The following is a 23,726-nucleotide window of genomic DNA, read 5'->3' on the forward strand; positions in this document are numbered from 1 at the left end:
CTTGGGGGTGGGCAGCGGCGGTCGGGGTTCCAGGTGGGCGGAGCCCCGCCCCAGGACCCTCGCCCCGCCCACCCTTGGGGTGTCTTTAGGGCCAGCGCTCGCCGCCCAGTCCACCCACTCCGCGAGCGACCCCGGGGTGACTCCACGAGCGACTCCGGGGTGACTCCGAAGGACCGCGCTCGCTCTCGGCGCCTCCGCCACGGCCGCACTAGCACTCCGCCGACGTGAGGATGGAGAGGAGGGCACGCAGCTCCTCCAGAGAGGCCCCCAGGCGAGGCGGCGGGCCCACCCACAAGGAGAGCAAGAGGGCGAAGGGCGAGAGGGGCGGCGGCCGCGGGCGGCGGGATGCCAGATCCGAGCGGCGGAGCCCCGGGCGGACGGAAAGCCCAGAGGAACCCCGAGCGCCCGCCGCCACCGTGGTGGACGTGGACGAGGTCCGGGGCTCCGGTGAGGAAGGCACCGAGGTGGTGGCGCTGCTGGAGAGCGAGCGGCTGGAGGAAGGTATTGAGGTGCAGGTCGGGCATCCGGGAGGAAAGCCGGCTTTCCAAGTGGTACCCAAAGGATGTCAGATAAGGTGAAATGTTACCCCACTGAAAACCATCAAAGCCAGAGCAGATTGCTGAAGGCTGGGGTTTCCAGGAAATGAAAGGTGTGCATTAGGCACCCAGCACCCCCCCCCCAAAAAAAAAGATGGAGACAAGTGCATCAGAAGAAATAAAAATAGCAACATCATCCAGGTACCAGCTGATCTCAGGGGGCAGAAAGGGATGGGAAGTTGGAGGGAGTGTGGTCCAGGTTGGGGACCAATTGACAGGCAAAGGAACGATGAAGTTGGTTTTTGTGGTCACAGAAGGGCAAATGGGCACCTGATATAAATAAAAACGTGACTGAGCCTTGGCTCTGAGCAACTATGGCTTATTTTCCTCCCCTCAGTCTTACGTAAAAGCATTTTAAACTTTCTTTGGGATGATCATTCTTTCTGAAAGGCATCTCCTTCTCTACTTGCATCAGCCAGACCTGAGTTGAAATCAGCTCCACAGCTTGCTAGCCACGTGATCATAGGAAGGGCCTCCACCATGGATCAGATAATCCCAATTCCTGCCTTAGAGGCAGTTGTGAGGGTAAAATGAGCAAAAGCTCCCAAACACTTTGCACAAAGCCTAGAACAAATAACATGCTCAGTTTCAGCTGAATCCTTGCAAGCTAAAAGAGAGGAACATCAGATCAAAGGAGGGAATGCAAACAAAAGTGTTCCTTTTCCCTTCTGCAGAGAAAGCAAATCTTAGGAACAAATTTAACTACCGACAATCCTTTTCATAATAAATGGGAAAAAATTCATTATACCTTAAGCAGTAGGATGACAGATGTTTAAAGGGAAGCAAATGAAGAATAGCATGTAATCTTTTTTTAATATTTATTTTTTAGTTGTACACAATACCTTTATTTTGTTTATTTATTTTTATGTGGTGCTGAGGATCAAACCCAGGGCCTCACATGTGCTAGGTGAGCGCTCTACCACAAAGCCACAACCCCAGCCCAGCATGTAATCTTATATTGTGTGGCAGATCATACTAGAGGAGTAGGCAAGGAAGGGAGCACCCATTTATGGAGCCCTTTCTATGTACCAAGCACACCTTGGTGTTTTACTTTACTTATTTAGTCCTTCATTATCCTCTTAGCACAGTTGAGGAAACATGCTCTGTGAAATTAAGTATCTTGCCCAAAATCTATAGCTGGAGCCCGAGGCAGTGGCATGTGTAATCCCAGCTACTTGTGAGGTTGAGGAAGAAGGATCAGATGTTTGAGGCCAACCTGGACAATGTAACTAGACCCTGTCTCAAAATAAAAAGGAGTGGGCATATAGCTCAGTGGTAGAGCCACTGCCTAGCCTGCATGAGGCCCTGAGTTCAATCCCCAGTAACACACACCACACACACACACACACACACCAATAGCTGGGAAGTGGAACAGCTAGACTTGTAGAATAAGGCTTTTTGGCTGAAGTACCCACCTTCACATAGCCTGCTCTTGGTTTCTGATCATGTCCCAGCACTCAAACCAACTAGCTATGGTTTTAAGCAGGTTGATTCACCTTTGTGGGTCTTAGTCTCACCAATAAGAAAGTGGCTAGAGCAGAAGATCCCAAGCAGTGAGAGAGAAATACCACTAAAGATGAGGCAGCCCTTGCCTGAGAGGTGTTTGTGGGAACAGGGCGCAGCATTCCTCTCTCTTCTGACTTTGCACCACACTCCAAAGGCAGGCTTCTTGGGACTTGAGGGAATTGAAAAGGGGTGTCACCTTACCACAACTGGGTATTCTCAGGATACGTCTAAAGACTCTTCCTGCTTTAACATGTAATGCTTCCTTATTCACTTAAATCAAACAATTTGGATGTTCAAGCAGCTCATTCCAAGAGAAAAATATTTTGTGGATAAAGCTTTGAGTATACAAATTAGTTTTCTATTCACATTCCTAACTACTGAGTGAAGGAACTTTTGAGAACTTTTTTCACTTATAAAACATAATTTTGTTCATATGTGCCTTGATTTTTACTTGTGGTAGTTGTTACCACTGGAAACTGAAATACAATTATAAACTGAAATTCATTGATACAAATATAAACTAAAATGACTATTAGTCATTGCCATTGAAGAATAAGAATATAAAAATTAACAATGTTTATAGAGCAGCATTTTCTAATGTAGGGTTGGTAATAAATAAGTTCCATAGAACATCAATGAGTGTTCTTTGGAGAAAACATTACCTTGTCAAAGGTTTAGAAACCACTAGAGTAAACAAAGCTAAGAATGATTTTTTACTATAGGGATTCTCATAGCTTCCAGATGTTGATGGACATTGGGAATACCAATGGGATTGGGATACAGTGCCCAATATTTCTAAATCCGTTTGCCCAAAAACTCTTTCCTTGTGGAGCACACTCTGGGACTGGTATTCTATGGAAAGGTCTTTGGGAACTGCCACACTAGGGCAGATTTGGCGTTAGTGCTGGTGCAACTTGCACATGTGTCCTCTTTAAGTAACTCAGTGAAGACCTTTCCAGACGTGGAATTCAATTTCAAGAAAAACAACTGTTTTTTTTTTTTTTTTTTTTTTAAAGAAACTGGTCCCAGGTTGGCCTAGACTCCTAGGCTCAAGTGACCCTCCTGCCTCAGCCTCTTTCTGAGCAGCTGGGACCTCAGGCATGCACCACTGTGCCTGGCTGTGGAATTTGAATTTTTAGCCCTACCAATTAAGTATCCATTTCCTTCTGTTCCTTTAAAAATAGGCTTTTTACCATTTACTCACTCTCACTCATCTTTTAGTTCTCTGTGGGATATATTTTAAACATACTTTTTTTCAGTTGTAGATGGACACAATATCTTTGTTTACTTTTTTATGTGGTGCTGAGGATCGAAGCCAGTGCCTTACACGTGCTAGGCGAGCCCTCTACCACTGCGCCCCAGCCCCAGCTCCTCTCTGTGGGATTTTTAAACTGGCAAATGGTATCCTTTTGGCCAGTATTCTAGTACCTGGAAAATAAAATTCTTTAGATTTCCACAACTCAGATTTACATTACATTTAAATCATTTTCACTATCCACTTCTCCTTCCTTCCTAATTCAACAATGGTTGAGCACCTGCATTGTGTCAGGCACTATTCCAGGCACTGGAGATGCAATGTAAACACGACAGGACCAGAAGAACTTGTGTTCCTGAGGCCGACTTTCCTTGATGCCACTTCACTACCACTCAAGCATCCTGGATGTTCTGCATCCTTCCTTATTGCTTGTTCACAAACTCTATTGGTCTAATGTCATCCCACACAGGGGATGTTCAAGGACCAGACAGCAACACCTCAATCCAATGAAGGAACTCTAACAAAGGCATTTCAGACATTAGGGCAGGTAGTGAGTAGGAAAGTTATTTCATGGAAGGTGAGACTCTGGACACTTTGAATATTAAAACCCAACACACGTAAAGTACAGTTTAGTGTTTTTATGTGAGATTTCATATCTCCCTTACACTGAAATAGATATGAAATCTATTTCATGAGCTAGTTATTGTGCAATATCTACAATATAGCAAACATCCCCATTGTACAGGTAAGGAAACTGAGGTTTGAAAAGATCCTGTGTCCTACATAAAATTATCTATGGACGTGAAATGAGAAAGCCAGAATGGGAACCCATGGTACTCTGGTCCCCTGTACCCCAGTGCCTTTCCAGGAGCCTGCACCACCTTCCACAGGCCCACATGGCTTTCCACGCAGACCCCAGGCCCTGTGAACTCTGACCACCCTGATGTCTGGTTCATTCCAATATTTCCAGCAATGTCTCCAAGCTGCTCTGACCCAATACCAAGGACTAGACTGACAAGTGATAGTCAGTTAAAATGGTGAGGTTTCAATATTTTTTCTTTCTTTAGGTACCAAGTCCTCTGGTTTAGGGGCCTGTGAGTGGCTTCTTGTCCTTGCCTCTCTGTTCTTCATCATTCTGACATTGCCTTTTTCCATCTGGTTTTGCATAAAGGTGAGTTTCCATGAGGACCCAACAGGTCATTTATTTCCTGGTGCCTCTTTCTGATCATACTGGGTCATGCTCTGTGTTTAGAACTTGCTGCTGGTCCACTGCCATGCCCTCATGCCCACTTGCCCTCCAGAAGGTGGTCCTCTTTCAAGACCTGGCTCAAATGTTACCATGAAGCCTTCCTCAACTCCTCTAGACTGTCGCGCCCTTCCCTGTGCTCCTGATCACTGGGCCTTCACTTCATTCTAGCACGTACCACACATATAATGCTTGCTGAGATCAACTCTACCATTAGATGGAGACCCTTCAAGGGTTTCCACTGGTTCATCCCCACTCCAACACAAAGACCAGCCCAGAACAGGTCATGACATCCTCTCATGTGCTCCTTACACTGCCAGAAACTTCTCAGCAGCTGCCCTAGACCATGAGGGGCCACTGTCTCTGGCCCACAGGTGGCCCACACAATTCCAGTCCCTGAAGCAAATGAAGATCTGTGTCAGTTCAGGAAGCACATGACAAGATGAAATTAGAAGTACAAAGAATTTTTTGAAGGTACTGCCTGGGTGAGATTGAGAAAGAACAAAAGCAGGCTTTAGGGGAAACTGTCAATGATGAGTGGGGCTTGTCTTTTTCCACTTTTAAACTTTCTATCTACTTACATCTTTGACTATAAAATGTGTCTCCTTGAGACAGCATACAGTTGGCAGCAGGCTCTCCTTTTCACTTTTCGTTTTTTGGTGGAGTGAGAATTGAACCCAAAGCCTCAGGCAGGCCAGGCAAGGCCGCAGGCTCTTCTTGAGGTGTGATCTGAGCACCTACGTGATCATCACAGGGACCAGTACTGACTCAACCATGGTTTATGGAAAAGGCTGTTGGGTTTAGTTAGTTAAGATGGTAAACCTTAGCAGGGCTGGAGATACAGCTCTGCATATAGCAGTGCTTGCATAGCTCAAGGCCCTGAGTTCAAGCCCCAGCACCATCAAAGGTAAACCTTAGGAACCTTCTAAATTAGGTAGTAGACACAAAAGCAAGATTGGGTTTGAGCAAGGCTTGAAGAGTAAGTTTCCCTTAATCTCTGGAGGATTTTTTTTCCAACAAAGAAACAAGTAATGCTAGGAACTAGGCAGCTGGGAATTGCTGGGGTATGCTCTAGGAACAAACCCAATCATTCACTCTCATTCACTGTTCCAGTAAGCAAAGGAAAATAAACTTGGAAACAGTCATAAATCATTCATTTATCCACTTACTAAATGAATAAATTCACTGAATACTTGCTTTGTATCAGGCATTTTTTTAGGCACTCAGAAAAAAATCAATTCTGTGTCATCAAGGAATTCAGAGTCTTGTGAGGTATATGTATAAACAAACTCATCAACTAAGTTAATGATAAACAAGCAACAGAACTCAGATTCTGATACTGGAACAGAAAGTAACTTTTTAAAAGTAATATGCAGTAACTTTTCTGTTCTGTTCTACACAGTGAATCTCCTTTTTGTCATTTAAAAATATTTCTACACATGCTCAGGGCACATTCAATTTTTTGAGATTCATGAGAATTAACTAATTAAAATCCAACTGGATCATTTTGAAGCAGCTTAGAAGAAACTGAAAAGTATCACAACTTTGTGTTATTTGTGAAACAAAGTATCACAAGTGGTATTAAAATATACTCCATCTTTTTGTTAAACAGTTAATGAGTGATACATATAAAAGCTCGATGAGGCAGAAGTCACAGAAAACTACAAGATTAAACATGCTCTGATCATATTTGATTTAGGAAACATTGAATATAGTGGAAACATTACTTTTTAGATGATAATGAGTTTTTAATCAAACTTCTATCCTTGGGCTCAAAAATTCAGATAGCCAATACACTTTTTCATTGTTTCTAAAATTCCACACTAAGTATAAATTTTAGAACATTAAATATCAATAGAAGTTTATTCTTCATTGTCAAAACAAAAGATTTCTGATACCTAAAATCACTTTCATTTTAAGCCTTTTGAATGCTTTATTATTCTTATTTAGAGTGATTTGGAAGTATTACATTTCCATTTAGATTGTACAAGAGTACGAGAGAGTAATTATATTCCGACTGGGACATCTGCTTCCTGGAAGACCCAAAGGTCCTGGTAAGAAACATATACACACACTTTTTTTTTTAAACCACCATCTCCACCACCCCTCAACTGGCCAACTTCAATTCTTATGTATTTATAATATGGACTTTAGATACAATGAAGTAACTTGATTCATCTGCATTTCTAATCTGTTAGTTGCAATACAGATCATTAAGAACTTCTACTACCAGGAGACAGGTGGCCAAGGGAGAAGATGAATGCAGGGAGCCCCACATCAGGGGCATGCTGATTACAATAGGAAATCAGCTTAGGATCCATGAATGGGGACTGGTTTGAGTACTACATGTGTACAGTCAGAGTCCTGTGAATTCTCAGAGAAAAGCTGAGCTAGTTGAGAATCCAGGCGGCCTAAGGCAAGGAAGTGAGGCATCTACATAATAAATTGGTCTTTAGTGTTGAAATTTAAGAGACAGAGATTGAACAAGTCTTGTATTTTAGATGCTGCCAACTACCAGGAATACAAAAATGCCTGAGTAAGACATGGTCTCTGATTTCTAGGGCTTTAAAATCTAGTGGAATTTATGTTCAGAAATCAAAGCTGGTTATGGGGTATAGAGAGAAGTATGGTTATTCTGGAAAGTGTAGTAATTAGGGTTTGGAGGTCCAAGACAGCCTGGAAGCCATGAGGAGGAGCAAAGTCCCACTGTGTATATATTGGAGAGGTCCGAGTTCTCATTCTGGTCTGCAGTAATAAGTAGGGAATGGAGACAAGACTAAGAGACACCAATCAGAGTTTGAAAAACCCAATCCAGTAGATGGGTTCCCACAAAAACAGAACTAGATCCTGTAGTTCCAGGACATGGATGATCTTGCTGTGTTCCTTGTTTTCTGGAACTTTCTCCATTGGGGCCAAGAAAGAACAGCAGGTGGTCTGCTCCCCAGATAGATCATGGGCTCTGTGAAGTGCTTTTGGTTTCAACAAACTGTGGTCTTACAAGAGCCTTCAACATCCAGGGTTCTTGATAAAATCTCAATAATCAATCTACAGATAGTTATTGCCCATTATTTACTATATATTATATTGGATAGGTGAGGACTAACTTGCCAAACAGAAGCTAGTATTATGATATTGCTATTATGATTACCTTTGGGGCTCACCTTTTAAGAAATACCATGAGGAGGTTGCTGGCTCCAAAGTTTGACATATAGATACACTCATAGACTAAAAAACAATTTTATAGATTACCTAAAAGGCACCAAGTCAGAGACACTACTAAGACTAACAATAATGTATGTGATGTTACTTAGGGAGCTCAAATCTAGTGAAGGGACAGACATATACTAGAGATCTGGAGGGTTTAGCATCATGACTAAAGTTACCACCATTATTAAAGCCCAAATTTTTGGAATAATACCTGCTTATACCTGTTATCCTGGAGTAAATTGTAACAGTGCTCTCCTTTTACCCTCAAGTGTCCCATATTGATGGTGGTAAACTTAGCTTCGACAATGATGCCTGTATAGTTGCAGGCTAAGAAAAGCAATGCAGTGTACAACCTGAACATGAAAAGGTGAACCCCAAACAGTCTCCATGCTTGCTGTTTGCCTGTTCCTTCCTCCCCTCTTCTAGGCCTGTTCTTCTTTTTGCCCTGCCTGGATACCTACCACAAAGTTGACCTTCGTCTCCAGACCTTGGAGATACCCTTCCATGAGGTAAGCCAAAGGGTGGCTTTTACTTTCTCTACATTTTCCACAGTCTAGCTATTGACTCTAGCCCAGGACAAAATCTCTATGCTCAACAGTAGACAAGAAAAATAGACCTATGGAACTTCATCAGTATTAAAAAAAAAAAAAAAAACTCTGTGAATCAAAGGACACAATCTACAGAGTGGAAGGCAAGCTATGGAATAGGAGAAAATATCTGCAAATCACATATCTTACAAGGGGTTAATATCCAGGCTATACGAAGAACTCATACCTCTTAATACAAAAAATGACTGACTTAAAAAAAAGTAATGATAGTGAATAGTTTTAAAAAAATACTGACTAAAAAAAGGGCAAAGGACTTTATGATAGTTAACCTTATGTGTCAACTAGGCTAGCCTATGGTAATTTCGCCTACATTTGGTCAAACACAATGGAATGTTATAGTGTAGGTAATTTTTTTATTTAGATGAGGTTATGATTTAAATCAGTAGACTCTGAGTACAGCAGATTACCTGTCATAATAAATGGAACCACCATATAACCCAGCTATACCACTCCTCAGTATTTATCCTAAGGAACTGAAGTCATTGCATTATCCAATACATGCATGCCCATGTTTATAGCAGCACAATTCACAATAGCCAAATTATGGAACCAGCCCAGGTGTCTGTCAGCCAATGAATGGATAAAGAAAATGCAGTATACACACATAATGGAATTTTATTCAGCCATAAAGAAATAGAATTATGTCATTTGGAGGAAAATAGATGGAGCTTGAGAACATTATGTTAAGTGTTAAACCAAACTCAGAAAGTCAAGGGTCGTAAGTTTTCTCTCATATGTGAAAGCTAGAGAGAAAAAAGTAAAAGAAAAAAAAAAAAAAGAAGTTGCGGGTGGATCTCATGAAAAGCATAGGTAGACCAGTAGAATAGAAAGGGACTGGGGGAAGCAGAAGTTGAGGGAAAGAGGAGATAATGCAGAATGAAATTGACCAAATTATACTGTTGTATGTGTGCATGTATGCATAAGTAACAACAAATACCACTTATGTACAATTATAATGCACCAATAAAAAGAAAAAAAAGAAGCAGGGTCTTGAACAAGTATGTTCATAGCAGTACTATTCACAATAGCCAAGCAAGCAGTGTCCATTGATGTATGAACAGATTTTTTAAAATGTGGCATATAATCTATAATAGAATTTGTTCAGCCTTTAAAAGGAAGGAAATTCTAACGTATTCTAAAACATGGATGAGTCTTGAGGACATCATGCTAAATGAAATTATCTAGTCTCCAAAAAAAAAAAAAAAATTAAAAGTAATGGGGCTGGGGAAGTTCAGTGGTAGAGGACTTGCCAAGCATGTGTGAGGCACTGGGTTCGGTCCTCAGCACCACATAAAAATAAATAAATAAAGGCATTGTGTCCATCTACAACTAAAACAAAATTAAAAATCAATCAATTAATTAATTAAAAAGAACTATTAAGGGTCTACTTATATGAAGTACCTAGAGCAGCTAAATTCATAGGGACAGAAAGTAAAATGTTGCTTCCCAGGGGATATGAGGAGGGGGCATGGACAATAATTGTCAGTTGTGCAAGATGAAAAGAGTACTGGAGGTTAGTTGTACTACTTAACTGTACACCAAAGATGGTAAATTTTATGTATGTATATTTTTCAACAATTAAAAAATTTATAAAATTAAAAGTAAAGATAATATTCATATATTTCTTTAATTGTTTTAAATTTTTTTTTTAAATTTATAGTTGTAGATGGATAGAACACCTTTATTTTATTTGTTTATTTTTATGTGGTGCTAAGGATTGAACCCAGTGCCTCACACATGCTAGGTAAGTGCTCTGCCACTGAGCTACAGCCCCAGCCCTCGTTGTTAACTTTTGAGATAGAATCTTGCTAAGTTGTCAAGGCTGACCTCAAACTTACAGTCTTCCTGCCTCAGCCTCCCATGCTGCTGGGATAACAGCCATGTGCCAGTGCTCCTAGCTACTATCTGTATTGGTGATTCAAATTTATAAGCCTTCCTACGTTGTCTCCTACTTTTGGCCTGAGGTTTTTTTTTCATTTTTTCTCTTGGGAAATAGAAACTTTGTTTTTTAAAAATGCTTATTTTAGATGATAAAATTGAATGAAAGGAAGAAGTAAAACTTACTTGTAATCTTGAAGAGATATTTGTACATCAGTGTTCATAGCAGTATTATTCATAAGAGCAAAATAACTGACTATAAACTGATAAACAGATAAGCAAAATGTCATATGTACATGCAGTAGAATATTATTCAGCTTTAAAAAGACTCTAACATATGCTACAACATGGATGAACCTTGAGTATGTTATGCTAATTGAAATAAGCAATCACAAAAAAACAAATACTGTATATGATTCTAGGTATTTAGAGTAATCAAAATGATAGAGACATAGTACAAAGGTGATTGTCAGGAACAAGAGGGAGGGGAAAGTGTGGAGATGTTGTCAATGGGCATAGAGTTTCACTTTTACAAGGTGAAAAGAATAGTGCAGGTGACTGGTGGTGATGGTTGCACAACATTGTGATTGCATTTAATACCACAGAAGTATATACTTAAAGATGGAAAGTTATGTGTATTTTAACAAAACAAAGACATTGGAAACCTGTACTTACCCCTAATCCTTAGACAACTGTTGATATTTTGGAGTATATCCTTTCAAACTTTTCTATGTATGTGGTTATATTCACAGATAGGTGTATATATAGATATCATACTATGTAAGATTTTTATAACATGCTCCTTTTTACCCAACAATATAGAAGCATCTTTTCATATATTAGCTATGCTTCTAGCCCTTTATTTTATTTTATATGTGTGTGCATATGTGTGATTATACACACACACACACACACACACACACACACACACACATATATATATATATACATACACATACATACAAATATTTAGTTGTAGATGGACACAATACCTTTATTTTGTTTAATGTGGTGCTGAGGATCAATCCCAGTGCCTCCCATGTGCAAGGCAAGTGCTCCACTGCTGAGCCACAACCCCAGCTCCTAGCCCTTTATTTTAAATGGACACATAACATTTCATTGTGTGGCCATACCACAGTTTACTCAACCAATTTCCTCTTGTTGATGATAAATTGTTTCCAGTGTTTTATTTCAATAACTAATAGTATAAGTAACAATTCTTACAGCTAAATCTTTAAAATATGTCCTTTTGATAAATGTTTTCTAAAAATGGAAATGTTGAGAACTTTACTGTTAAAGCTGTGTTTATTTTTTAAATTTTAATTTGTTACATATAACAACAGAATGCATTAGGATTCATATTACACATATAGAGGACAATTTTTCTTATCTCTGGTTGTACACAAAGTAGAGTCACAGCCTTCATGTCTTCATACGTGTACTTAGGGTAATGATCACCATCACATTCCACCATCTTTCCTACCCCTATGGCCCCTCCCTTCCACTCCCTCCCCCTTTTAAGGCTTTTGGTGGGGACTAATGGGCATCACCAAATTGCCCTCTAGGGAACACTCCAGCAAGCACCACGTCACTGCTTATAGCACTTATGTCCTAGAACATGCCTCTCTGTTATTAGATTTGTTTGCATCAGTTTAGAAAGACCTATAAAAACAACTGAGTGTTTTCAAATAAGAAAATTATTCCTGATTTTCTTTACAAAAGGATTTACAACAGAATTCCTTTAAATCGTGAGTTCTTTTGTTTATTTAATAAAAAAACTCCATAATTTTCAAAACCATATATATTTTGAATAGAAGATAACTGAGCTGTTTTTTTTTTTTTTTCTTCTTGGTATAATTTTACTCTGAGAAAATTCACTTTAGATACACTTAGTTCTCTCCACATAGGAAAAGAGCCCACGGATCAAGTCTGTCATCTAAACTGTTTTTCTCCCTAGGTTGTAACCAAAGACATGTTTATAATGGAGATAGATGCCATCTGCTATTACCGAATGGAAAATGCCTCTCTTCTCCTAAGCAGCCTGGCTCATGTGTCTAAGGCTGTCCAGTTCCTTGTGCAAACCACCATGAAGCGTCTTCTGGCACACCGATCCCTCACTGAAATTCTTCTAGAGAGGAAGAGCATTGCTCAAGATGTAAAGGTACTTACTACGTTTAATATTGAGTATATTAAACTATATATTTTTTAATATTTATTTTTTAAGTTTTAGGTGGACAGAATATCTTTATTTTTTATTTTTATGTGGTGCTGAGGATCGAACCCAGTGCCTCATGCATGCACTCTACCACTGAGCCACAATCCCAGCTCTAAACTATATCTTTTAATCATCTGTTCACTGGCCAATTATTAAATCTTCCATGTGCCACACTTGAATCTCTTCAAGTTGCCATCCCTAAGGAGCTTATAGCTAATTAGGAAGTTGCCAAAGTGACCCTGAATCAATTATAATCACCAGTCCTGATGAACAGTTTGTTCTCAACTCTTCCCCAAAAGCCACCCAGTGACTTTAAATTCATTGTGAAGTTCTCACATAGTACCAAGTGTTGGGAGTGGCTGCTGGCAGCGCTGATAGAGATAGACGGGAGAGGTTGTGGTATACAAAAAGGATAAGATGTGATTCCTCGAAGCTTCCAGCCTAGCTGAGGAAACAAGCACAGTGTGCACAAAATGAAATGATGCTATGTACTTTCAGAGGGAAGAGGGAAGATGTCTCCTACCCTATCATGATTAATTACCCAATCAACTGTCTAGATTTAATTGATTTAGAATTAGCAGAGGGAGGAATAGAGTAAAAGCTGCCTCCCAAACAGCCTCATCTGGCCCACAGGTAGCAAACAGGAATCTTATTCATGGCCATGGTGGACGCCCTTGATTCTTACCAAGATGAGTTGGCAAGAGGTACTAAGAAGACAAGAAGAATGAAGCAGGATTCCAGGCAGCTGGCCAGCAAGGTGGCAGTTACCACTGAGTCTGTCATCCAAGTCATAGGGGCAGCCAGGCCCAGAATTGGATTAGGAGGTTGCAAATCAGACCTAGTTAGAAGAGGACCTTAGGAAGACCCTAAGAATCATAGGCATTGATGATTGTGCTTTATAGAAACTGAGCAGTCACTAATCTGAAAAAAAAAAATGCAGGGTACAAATGTCTGTGACTTGTCCAACTTGTTACTGATAAAACTGGGATTGTCAAAGTGCTTGCCTCACATTTGCTAAACCCTGGGTTTAATCCCCAGTTCCACAAAAGAAAAGAAAAAGCAACAACAAAACAAAACAAACAAACAAACAAACCTGGGATTTGCATCCTGATGGAAAAGGGAAGTCTGAAAATAAGAGAAGCTGGAAAAAGAAAAAGAAGAGGGACACTCGGGAGTTGCTGCTTTGGATTTTAGAAGCCACTTGACACAGTCCCCCACTGATCCTTCAGCCTCCCCTTATTCACCCCTCTCCTCTGAAGGGTAGTATGAGTCCAGACTCTTGACATTCAAGCTTGCTCTTATTATGCTGAGTTATATTTATGTGTCCATACATTTGTCTTCCCAGATTATGAATTCCATAATGGCAGGTGCCATATTTTATTCATCCTTTTGCCTCAGATCTGGCATGGGGCTTGTCACACAGCAGACGTTTTGGGGGGTGAATGAAGAAAGGACACAACTGTTACAGCCTTAGCTCTTGCCGTCCTTCCTCCACTAAATCTAACACTGGAACCTACTTAGCATTTGCCCAGATCCAGCACTTTTATGCTTCCTGCCTCCTCCTGAGCTGTTTCCTCTGCTTGGAATTCTTTTTTTTTCTCCACAGGAAAAAATCTTGTTTGTTCTTTAAGATGCCATCTCCTTTGTGGTGTATTTATCAATATTCCTTCCTCTCAAATTAGTCTTCTCAGGGCTTTCAATGCATTAAGTTATTACTTATCTAGCCACTAAGAAATCATCCACTAAATTTAAAAAGAAAAAAGCAGTACAAGACTGTAATTCCAGCTACTTGGGAGGCTGAGGCAGGAGGATCACAAGTTCCAGGCCAGCCTGGGCAACCTAGCAAGACCCATCTCAAAATAAACTGGGGCTGGGGCTGAGGCTGGGGCTCAGGGGTAGAGCGCTCACCTAGCATGTGCTAGGCCCTGGGTCGGATCCTCAGCATAAAATAAATAAATAAATAAATAAATAAAATAAGGGTATTGTGTCCAACTACAATTAAAATATTAAAAAAACAAAAAACAAACAAACAAACAAAAGGCTGGGGATGCAGCTCAGCTGTAAAGTGCTTGCCTGGCATGCACAGGTCCTGGGTTCAATCCCCAATACAGAAAAAGAAAACAGAATTTAGGGGAGGTCTCTTTGCTAATGGCTGTATTATATTCTCAGACAATGCCTGATAACTGGAGAGTAAAATGTAAAAATTGTGTTTTAAAGCCATAGATGGAAATACACCCATTTATAACAAAAGTGTAATAAGATTTGTCCAAAGGGTGTTACGCAAATAGACTGTTCAAACAAGTGAAAGAATATCTCTGCCTGGAAAATGAAGGCCAAAGAAAAAGACAGGTGTGTTGCTTTCCATAAATCAGACATTGTGTAATTTAAAAGATAAACAGGCCAACATGGAGGGCTCTGTGTCCCGCCCCTCCTTTCTACAATCCAAATTGCTTTTCTTCCCCCTCCTGTTTCTAGCTTCAACTGTGGAGGGCAGGGGAGACTGGGAAGCAAGAGGGCATTGATGTCTCCCAGCAGTGAGGAAGAGAAAGTGCCCTATCAATGACAACCACTTGGCAGGGAGACTAAATAGAAAATAATAAAGACATTTTAAAACAAATTGAATAAATATACCATTTGTGTTGCTTTTCTTTTGCTTCTGTAACAAATTACCACAAATTTGGTAGCTAAAACAACATGTACTTATTCTCTTACATTTCTGAAGACCAGAGTCTGAAATCAGTTTCACTGAGCTCAAGCTGAGATGTCAGCAGGACTGATTCTGTCTGGAGGTGCTTCGAGGAGAACCTGTTTCCTGCCCTTTCAGCATTTAAGGCTACCTATGTTCCTCAGCCCCTTCCTCCCCTTCCTTCATCTTCAAAATGCACCACTCCAAACTGCTTCCCTGGTCACATCAACTTCTCTGTATCAGATCTCCCTCTGCCTCCTTCTTACAAGGACACATATGATTACATTTCAGGCTGAGCTGAATATCCCAGCATAATCTCCCCATCTCCAGGACCTTTGACTTAATCACCTCTTCGAAGTCCCTCTTGGTAACAGTGAGATGTTGTAGGGACCAGGACATGCACAGCCTTAGGGCCATTATTCAACCTACCATGCCATGTTTAGTTCCACAAATATTTATTGAGTGACACTGTCCAAGTCAAATCGCCCCATGCCAGATCCTGTGGAATTTAATGAAACAAAGTGGCCAAATACCATCCTTTCAAAGGAAATGGGCTCTCTCTGTTCAGAACAACAGTTATCGGGGCACAGGTGTGCCCTGCTCTTACCTGCAGGCTCTTGCTGACCTTTCATCTTTTTCCCTCCACAGGTTGCCTTGGATTCAGTGACCTGTATTTGGGGAATCAAAGTGGAGAGAATAGAAATGTGGGTAGGAAAATGATCATGATAGACAATATGATAAAGGGAAATACTTTGGTTTCATTTAAAAATTTTCCTTGAAAAATTATTTTGAGTAATATAGCCACACTAGTATAAGTTTAGAGAAAAAGAGACAAAATTATGTAACATCTTGTAGCCAAAATATAACCACTATGACATTTGGGCAAATTAGTCTCATGGGGTTTTTTTGCTATGCATTAAAAAAAATCTTTTTTAAAAGATAAAATTTACCCTTTTAGCCATTTCAAAGTGCAGCTCAGTGGTTTTAGGACATTTACAAAGTCCTCAGATTCCCTTTGATCTAATTTCAGGACATTTTCATCACCCCCAAAGAAAGCCAGTTCTTATTAAGCAGGAACTCCTCATTCCTCCTCGCTCCTCATCCCCTGGCAACCACTAATTTAGTTTTTGTTTCAGTGGACATGCCTATTCTGAACATTTCACATAAATGGAATCATATGTTGAGCCTTTTGTGTCTGGTTTCTTTTCATTTAGCATGTTTTCAAGGTTCATCTATGGTGTAGTATGTATCAGTTCTTCATTTCTTTTATAGCCAAATAAAGTTTCATTGTCTAGCTATACAAAATTTTGTTTATCCTCCATCAGCCACTTTTTGGCTATTAGGGAAAATGCCACAATGAACTTTCTTTTTTGTTTTTTTCAACATCTTTATTTTTTTTTTATTTTTATGTGGTGCTGAGGATCGAACCCAGCACCCTGCGCATGCCAGGCGAGCGTGCTACCACTTGAGCCACATCCCCAGCCCCACAATAAACTTTCATTTGAAAGTTTTTGTGTGAATATGTTTTTAGTTCTCTTGGCTATATACTTAGAAATAGCATTACTGGTTACATGCTAACTTTACAAATCTTTTCAGAAACTGCTCAATGGTTCCATATATGAATTTTTCATTTATCATTGGGATAAAGAGATACTTTTGTATCTTTGATGTGATACAATAAGATTGTTCTTATTTAATCAATCCTCCTCATTTCAAAATCAATTTTTTCTCTTTTATAAACTTAGATGAATGCCCCTTATCTTCGTTATTAATTTTTTAGTTCTTCAAGGTGGTATTTCATACTCAAATTTAACCACTAGTGGTTAGATTAAATCTTAAGTGGGAAAAATGATTACAACCCAGGAACACAAAATGTTTAAGAGGAGGACATCGTAGTCCCTCTGCAGCCACACTAGTGCTCCACACCTACACTGGAGGCACCGCACGGGATGTGCTCTCTCCACCTCCCTGCCACCTTAGGGCTCTGGGGACAGCACACTGTTGTGAGCATTTGCTCTCCTGCAGAGAGGGTGCAAACCTGAGGAAAAGTCTGGCCAAGGCTGCACATCTACACGCTCACCTTCTTTCTTTTGCAGTAAGGATGTGCGGCTGCCGGCTGGGCTTCAGCACTCACTGGCTGTGGAGGCAGAAGCGCAAAGACAGGCCAAAGTGCGGGTGAGCCAGCATTGAACAGTGTCCCCCACCAAGGCTGCTCTTTCAGGAGCACAGAGAACCCAGAGCAGGAAGGCCTGCTGGCAAGGAGCATTTCCCCTTTCTTTCCATGCTTCCCTTCATCCAGGCCCAGGAGAATCTGGTTTGGTTCCTGACATGCTATCTAAATTGCTCTAAGAGTGTGTTAGTAGCCAGGCACGGTGGCGCACGCCTGTAATCCTAGTGGCTCCGGAGTTTGAGGCAGGAGAAGCACAAGTTTAAAGCTGGCCTCAACAATGGCGAGGTACTAGCAACTCAATGAGACCCTGTCTCTAAATAAATTCAAAATAGAGCTGGAGTGTAGCTCAGTGATTGAGTACCCATGAGTTCAATCTGGGCTGCACCCCTCCCTCTCACCAAAGCGGCTGCTAACTGTGCCTGTCTTCTTCCTGAGTCTTGCTTTCATGCTCTCTCCTCCCTCATCATCCCTCTTTTCTTGTGCTAGCATCTCAGTTACCTATCTCCTCTAGGTTAATGGCATTAGGCTATCCCAGGCCTATATCCAGAGCTCTGCATGAGCTTTGAAGGCACAATCATAGTCAGAGCCCAGTTCCCTCCCTGCTGGAGCCAAGAGAAGGCTGTGCTGCTCATGACTCTTCTCAGCAGCCAGAGAGCTGAAAAGATCTGGCTGCCACAGCTTCCTCAAATTGAGGTGGAGGAAAGTGAGGATGAAGGGAGGCAGATTTCTCTCAAAGAACAGGGATTAGGTGAAGGAAAGCCCAAACTGCATAAGAGGATTAATAACTGGACCTGAGGGGAATGGGGAGGAGGGGGAAGGGGAGAAAAGTGTCCTCTGGGCAGAGTTGCTTCTAGATCCTTGAGCCTAGTCCTCTCTGCCTGCTTTCAGGTGGCATTTGGCTGATGAGCTTGGTGTCTCCTCTTCTGAAATGCTTATCCTTTATTTTGGCCAAATTGAAAGTTACCCTTTTTGTAATCCCATGCCTCTGCCAGGAAAGCTGGCCAATTTTTCTTCTGTATGGCAAATCCCTACTAATCTTTTCAAGCCCACCAGACAAGAACTCCCCTAACAGTCTATACTTTTCATGGTCTATAACAAGTTCACCTTACATTTTAGTAGTTTAATGGGTCTTCCCTAGCTCAGCAGTCTTTAGAAAGCAGCTGAATTTGTTCTCCTGTGCTGAACAGTGCCTGCCACACTGGGTCCCACTGACAGCCCTCTTGGAACCAAGAAGCACAATCACTTTGTGTTTTCCACATTTGTTTTCTAGATGATTGCTGCAGAAGGGGAAAAGGCTGCTTCTGAGTCCCTGAGGATGGCTGCTGAGATTCTGTCAGGAACCCCAGCTGCTGTTCAGCTTCGATACCTCCACACCCTTCAGTCTTTGTCCACAGAGAAACCTTCCACTGTAGTTTTACCTTTGCCTTTTGACCTGCTAAATTTCCTGTCTTCTCCTAGCAACAGAACTCAAGGGAGCATTCCCTTCCCAAATTCTTCCAAACCTGTTGAGCCACTAAATCCCAAGAAGAAAGACTCTCCCATGTTATAGGGGTGGGTGCACAAAGGATAATGCAGCTGTGAAGAGGCCTGCCATTCAAAGCCACATCCCAGTGAGACATTCAGTCATCAGTTCCTTTCTTCCACTGCCACATGGAATGCTCTTTGAATGCATGGCATTGCAATGCAGCCACATAAGTGAGAAGTCAGTACAGGAGGCATCTAACAGGTTTAGGCGAGTCATCTAAGCAGAGTAGTTACGGGAAAGAGCTTTGGTCAACATGATAATTTGGAAATAAGTTTGTCAATTTTGATATTTGAAGATTTAGATCAAATGTCCTTTTTCCTCTGGCCCCTTTGGCAAGGTCTTGCAGCTCCTGCAGCCCTTTCTCTGAGCCCCATCACCATGCTTGCTACACTCAGCTGTAACCCTGGACCTAAAGTGTTAGCTTCTCTATGGCTCTACTACTGGCTCTTCAAAGGGGCATCTAACATCCTTCACCCACCACCTTCAGTCTTTTGGCTCCACTCCATATTCCTTGAGCCTAATTCTGATCGTTGCACCTTAGTGACACCTAAATGTTTCTGAATGAATGCAAAGAAAAGAGATGCACTCAGATTGGATATAAATTTATACACAATTAAGGAAATTTTTAAATTACTTGGAGGTTCTTTCAAAAATAAAAATAAGTAAAAGGATAACATTTATCTGATATATATATATATTGCTTCAAATCAGTGGAAGAATCATTCTAAATAGGGGCTGAGAGTAATGTATTTTCTGTATAGAATTTACCAGATTGCTTATTTCTTTAAGCAGATATAATGTATTATCTATACATGTCCTGAGAACTATTTCCCTAGGTAAACATTTCTTAATATACATTCCTATAATACAAGTCTTATTTCCCACTAATTTGCCTTACACAATTAGAAATGCATATCTATAGGAAAATAAGCCAACAAAACAAAAAGGCAAACTTAAGTGTATTGCAAGTTTTCTATAAATTTAAAAAATCAGTAGCATTATAAAATGTTACTAATATTACTCAAATAATATTAGTACAATGTTATCTGTAATGGGAATTTCTATGTTGCTGGTGCAGATATGGTGGGAACCCGAGTGCCTCACTATTTGGTTCTCTTTCAAAAACTGCCTCTATATTCATATTTCATTAAAAGGAAAGTCTCCCCAGTTCCTGTTCTTAAGGATCATATGTGGGCACAGATTCTTCAGAGAATAGGTGAGCTGACAGTGCTGGCCAAGCAGCTGGTCTTCTCTTGAGACCAGGTGCTGCATTCTTACTGGTTACTGACCCTGAAATAAATGAAAGAAAAGCTGTACAATCCAATCCAAAACTGTGACATGTTCTAGTTAACAGTTTTTCTTTGGGATTTATATTAACATGGTGCCAGTAAGCTGATAAAGGGGTCAAAAAATGATCCAATTCAATGTTGGAATCCATTATGACCAAAGTGACTGGTCATGAGAGCGGGAAAAGTCTATGGCATATCCTATGACAATGGTGTTGCATGGCATTTGGGGATTACAGTGAGGTGTTAACCACTGGTCAGGCTAGATTTGTTTATTGTGCGGATGAGTGGCTTAAGAGCTGGTAAGTTGAAGGCTATTGGGCTTGAAATGACCAGAAAAGTGTTTCAAGGAGGCTTTGGAGACCCTTCTTAGAACTTCAAGGGCCACCCTGGTTCACCAGCAGTATCAGGGTATATCAGAGGCTTTGTAGTTGGGACTCCCCTATCTGGAAGGCCCATCAGGTCATTCTGTCAATGCCTCTGCATTCCACATCCTTGGGGGCCATGTGTGGGCAGCTCTTTGTTAGACTGCTCCTGTTTATAGTGTTCTTTAGCGGTAGGTATGTTGGGACTATGATTTCCAAGTCCTCTAGAATTCTGGCTTGTTTGTCAGCACACTAGCTCAGTAGTTAAGCTGAGAATTAAGCATATGTGTGGAAGTCAAGTCTGTTGAAAGACGGGTTACCAACTGGTCTCTGAGTTCAGAGAGAAGCTGAGAGCTTCTCTCACTGTAGCTGAGATCTTGGACCCTGCTGTCAGATATACTAGATTTGATTCAGGCTTTGTCACCTAACAAGCTCTTAGGTGATATGGGCATGCTACTTATCCTGAGTATATTTGGGGATGAAAGCAGAGCCCACTTCAGAAAGCTATCGTGACTAAATGAGATCAAATATATGAAACACTAGCATAGCACAAAGCTTACACAAGGCAAATGCTCAATAAATAATGGCTATCACTACTATTCTGGTTTTACCCCAGTAGCAATAAGTGACAGCAGTCAGGCTGCATCCACCTAGAAGCCTTCCACTCCACATGTTGCTTCCATGCTTTAAAGGTAGGTAGCCCTGATGGCCAGTACTCCCAGAGTGGTTGTTCTGGGACAGAAATAGCTTCAGGACTTGCACATGTGGGCTCCTGTGTTTGAGTCTCTGTAAATACTGGATCCCCAACCCAAGAGCTAACCAGAATTTGTTTCAAAGTGATAGCCATTTGGGATCATAGCAGAGTAAAAGCAGGGCAGAAGAAATCACATAATCTTCTCTTTCTTGCCTGGGCTTTATCACTGGGATAGCCAGAGTAGAAAAATGGGTGATGTATTACCAGGAGTACTTTGTCAACTCCATGATCTGTTGAAGATCTGGGCTGTCGGAAGAAGTGAGGACATCTTATCTGTCAAAAAGAAGTTTGCATAGCAAGGTAGATCATGGGGATTGTTTGTCCTGTCTTCACACTTTTGGAGTGTTTCTTATGTCTGGTCAAGAGATATGGGCTGGGGTTGTGGTTCAGTGATAGAGTACTTGCCTAGCATGTGCGAGGCACTGGGTTCGATCCTCAGCACCACATATAAATAAATGAAGGTCTATTGACAACTAAAAATTTTTTTTTTTTTAAAAAAAAGAGGTAGCTTAAAGTGTGCCTCTGCCAAATCAGGTGTTCCTAGAGGGCCCAAACCCTGCAAATGTAAAATGTTGATCTCCAAACAGAAGATACTGCATTCTTGCAGGGGCCCTTTCATTGGTCTTTCAAGAACAAGAGCAATATCCAAGCCTAATGGCCATGCTTGCGTTGGGACTGCTTAGGGAACTTGCTGAGTAATCCTAAATTGGAAATGACCTTGAGGCTATGGAGAGTTGGTCAGAATAGCTCTCCATTTTTCTGAGAGAAAGATGCAAGTTCTAATGAATTCTAGACATTGATTTCTCCCAATATGGCTATAGAGGTCATCATTCTCAGCAAGCATTTCCGTTTTGCAGGTATGCAGATCCTATGCATCAGGGCTATAGCATTTATATTTCTAATTTTGGAGAAACTCACTTTGCTTCTTCTGTGAAAATATTTTGTTAGATAAGATACATATTTGGGATTCCAGAAATATGCAGACAATGCTCTAGAGCTTTTGAGCCTGCAGGCAGAATTGCTAGCAGTTTTTGAAAGTAAAGTGCAAGATGCAGGTTTGCCAGGTAATACCTGAGTCTCTGATATCTAGCTAGGAAAGTCCAGTACCTTTGAGTGGGTGTTCTTCAAAAGCTAAAAGCTTGCTCCACAGGGTGGCACTAGTGGGAGGTGGTGGAACCTTTAAGAGGTGGGGGGGCCCAGGGGAAGATCTTTAGGTCATGGGAAATGTGCCCTTGAAAGAGATTATGGGACCCTGGTCTCTTCATGTTCTTTCTCTTCAGTTCCATGGCTAACAAAGTTAGCAGTTTTGTTCCACCATGTACTCACAGCATGCTGTGCCGCCTCATCAGAAGCTCAAAGAAATAGGACCACTCATTCAGGGACTGGAACCTCCAGAAGTGTAAGCCAGAAATAACTGTTTTCTTTTCATAAATTAACTCAGGCATTTCATTACCATGATAGAAAGCTAATTAACACATTTGAGACCAGAGGAAAGTATAGTAAACATGAGCTACAAAGTACTAGACAAGTGGCCTGACCATGGTCAAGTCTAGGAATATAGGAAAGAGTTGTACTGAATCTCAAAGGAAATTGCCATGAACCACTGAGACACAGAAATCCTGAGTGACATGCCCTTGTAAAATAAGGGAAACATGCGAGTGCAGGGGAAATTGGTGTGCAATTGTCTGGGTCTACCATGGTTCTACCTCCAGTCTTGCTCCTAATTTCAGACTCCCTGTAAATACTAGATCCCCAATCCAAGGAGAGGCTTCTCACTCTTAATGACTGCCTGAATTCTCCCTTGAATATGTGTTTACTTCCTAAATAAACCTCTGTGTTTGACCGACAAGTGCTGAAATTCTTTTCATCACATATACCAAGAACCCCACTGGTCTTGAGTTCTCCCCTCTCCTCTGGGAATACCTCAGACCCTTCTCTGGAGATATTTCTACTCCTGTGCTAAAGGCAGTGGGACCAATTATATGAGTAGGGCCAGATCTTGCAGGAAAGACTCTCATGATGCCCACATGCGTGGAGTAGGTGTAGATATGTAGTGAAGAACCAGGCCTGGGGGATGAGGAGCTAATTCCCCACACTTCTGAAGGTCTTCCTTGTAGATGAGAGTCCAGTGAGCTGTGGGCTCACACCAATCAGCTCTGTGACTTCAGGACATCTTTTAGTCCCATTCTTGGCAGTGGTTTCATCTTCTGAGAAATGCAGATAACTATCTTCTCCACCTATTTATAGGGTTATGTGAAGAAAAATCCTAAGAATGCCTAAAATCAGAAGAAATCTGATAACACTACAGAAACCTAAGGCATTATCAGGATCCTCTCTTCTAAACTGAAAAAATAAAGCCTTTTATTTGACAGTCCTTTCTGCAGAGTTTAAAGTCTTTAAAAAGTATAGTTGTTTGTTTGTTTGTTTGT

At 41.0% G+C, this 23,726-nt stretch overlaps 1 protein-coding gene across 1 annotated transcript; it reads left to right on the plus strand.

Annotated features, from left to right (window-relative positions):
• Positions 1 to 99: 99 nt before the first annotated feature.
• Positions 100 to 23,140, plus strand: Nphs2 (NPHS2 stomatin family member, podocin). Its single transcript, XM_015492053.2, has 8 exons — positions 100 to 501; positions 4,425 to 4,528; positions 6,585 to 6,657; positions 8,237 to 8,319; positions 12,254 to 12,457; positions 15,846 to 15,901; positions 17,294 to 17,372; positions 18,638 to 23,140. Exons 1-8 carry the CDS (start codon positions 231 to 233, stop codon positions 18,914 to 18,916), a joined length of 1,149 nt encoding a protein of 382 aa, XP_015347539.1. The 5' UTR covers positions 100 to 230; the 3' UTR covers positions 18,917 to 23,140.
• Positions 23,141 to 23,726: the final 586 nt, after the last annotated feature.

This window comes from Marmota marmota, unplaced genomic scaffold (genome assembly GCF_001458135.2).
Source record: "Marmota marmota marmota unplaced genomic scaffold, marMar, whole genome shotgun sequence".
Taxonomy (NCBI): Eukaryota; Metazoa; Chordata; class Mammalia; order Rodentia; family Sciuridae; genus Marmota; species Marmota marmota.

Coding starts and splice junctions, on each gene's coding strand:
- Nphs2 (XM_015492053.2), top strand. CDS start 231: ATGGAGAGGAGGGCACGCAGCTCCTCCAGAGAGGCCCCCAGGCGAGGC. Junction 502..4,424: donor GAGCGAGCGGCTGGAGGAAG/GTATTGAGGTGC, acceptor TTCTTTCTTTAG/GTACCAAGTCCTCTGGTTTA. Junction 17,373..18,637: donor AAAGACAGGCCAAAGTGCGG/GTGAGCCAGCAT, acceptor TTTGTTTTCTAG/ATGATTGCTGCAGAAGGGGA.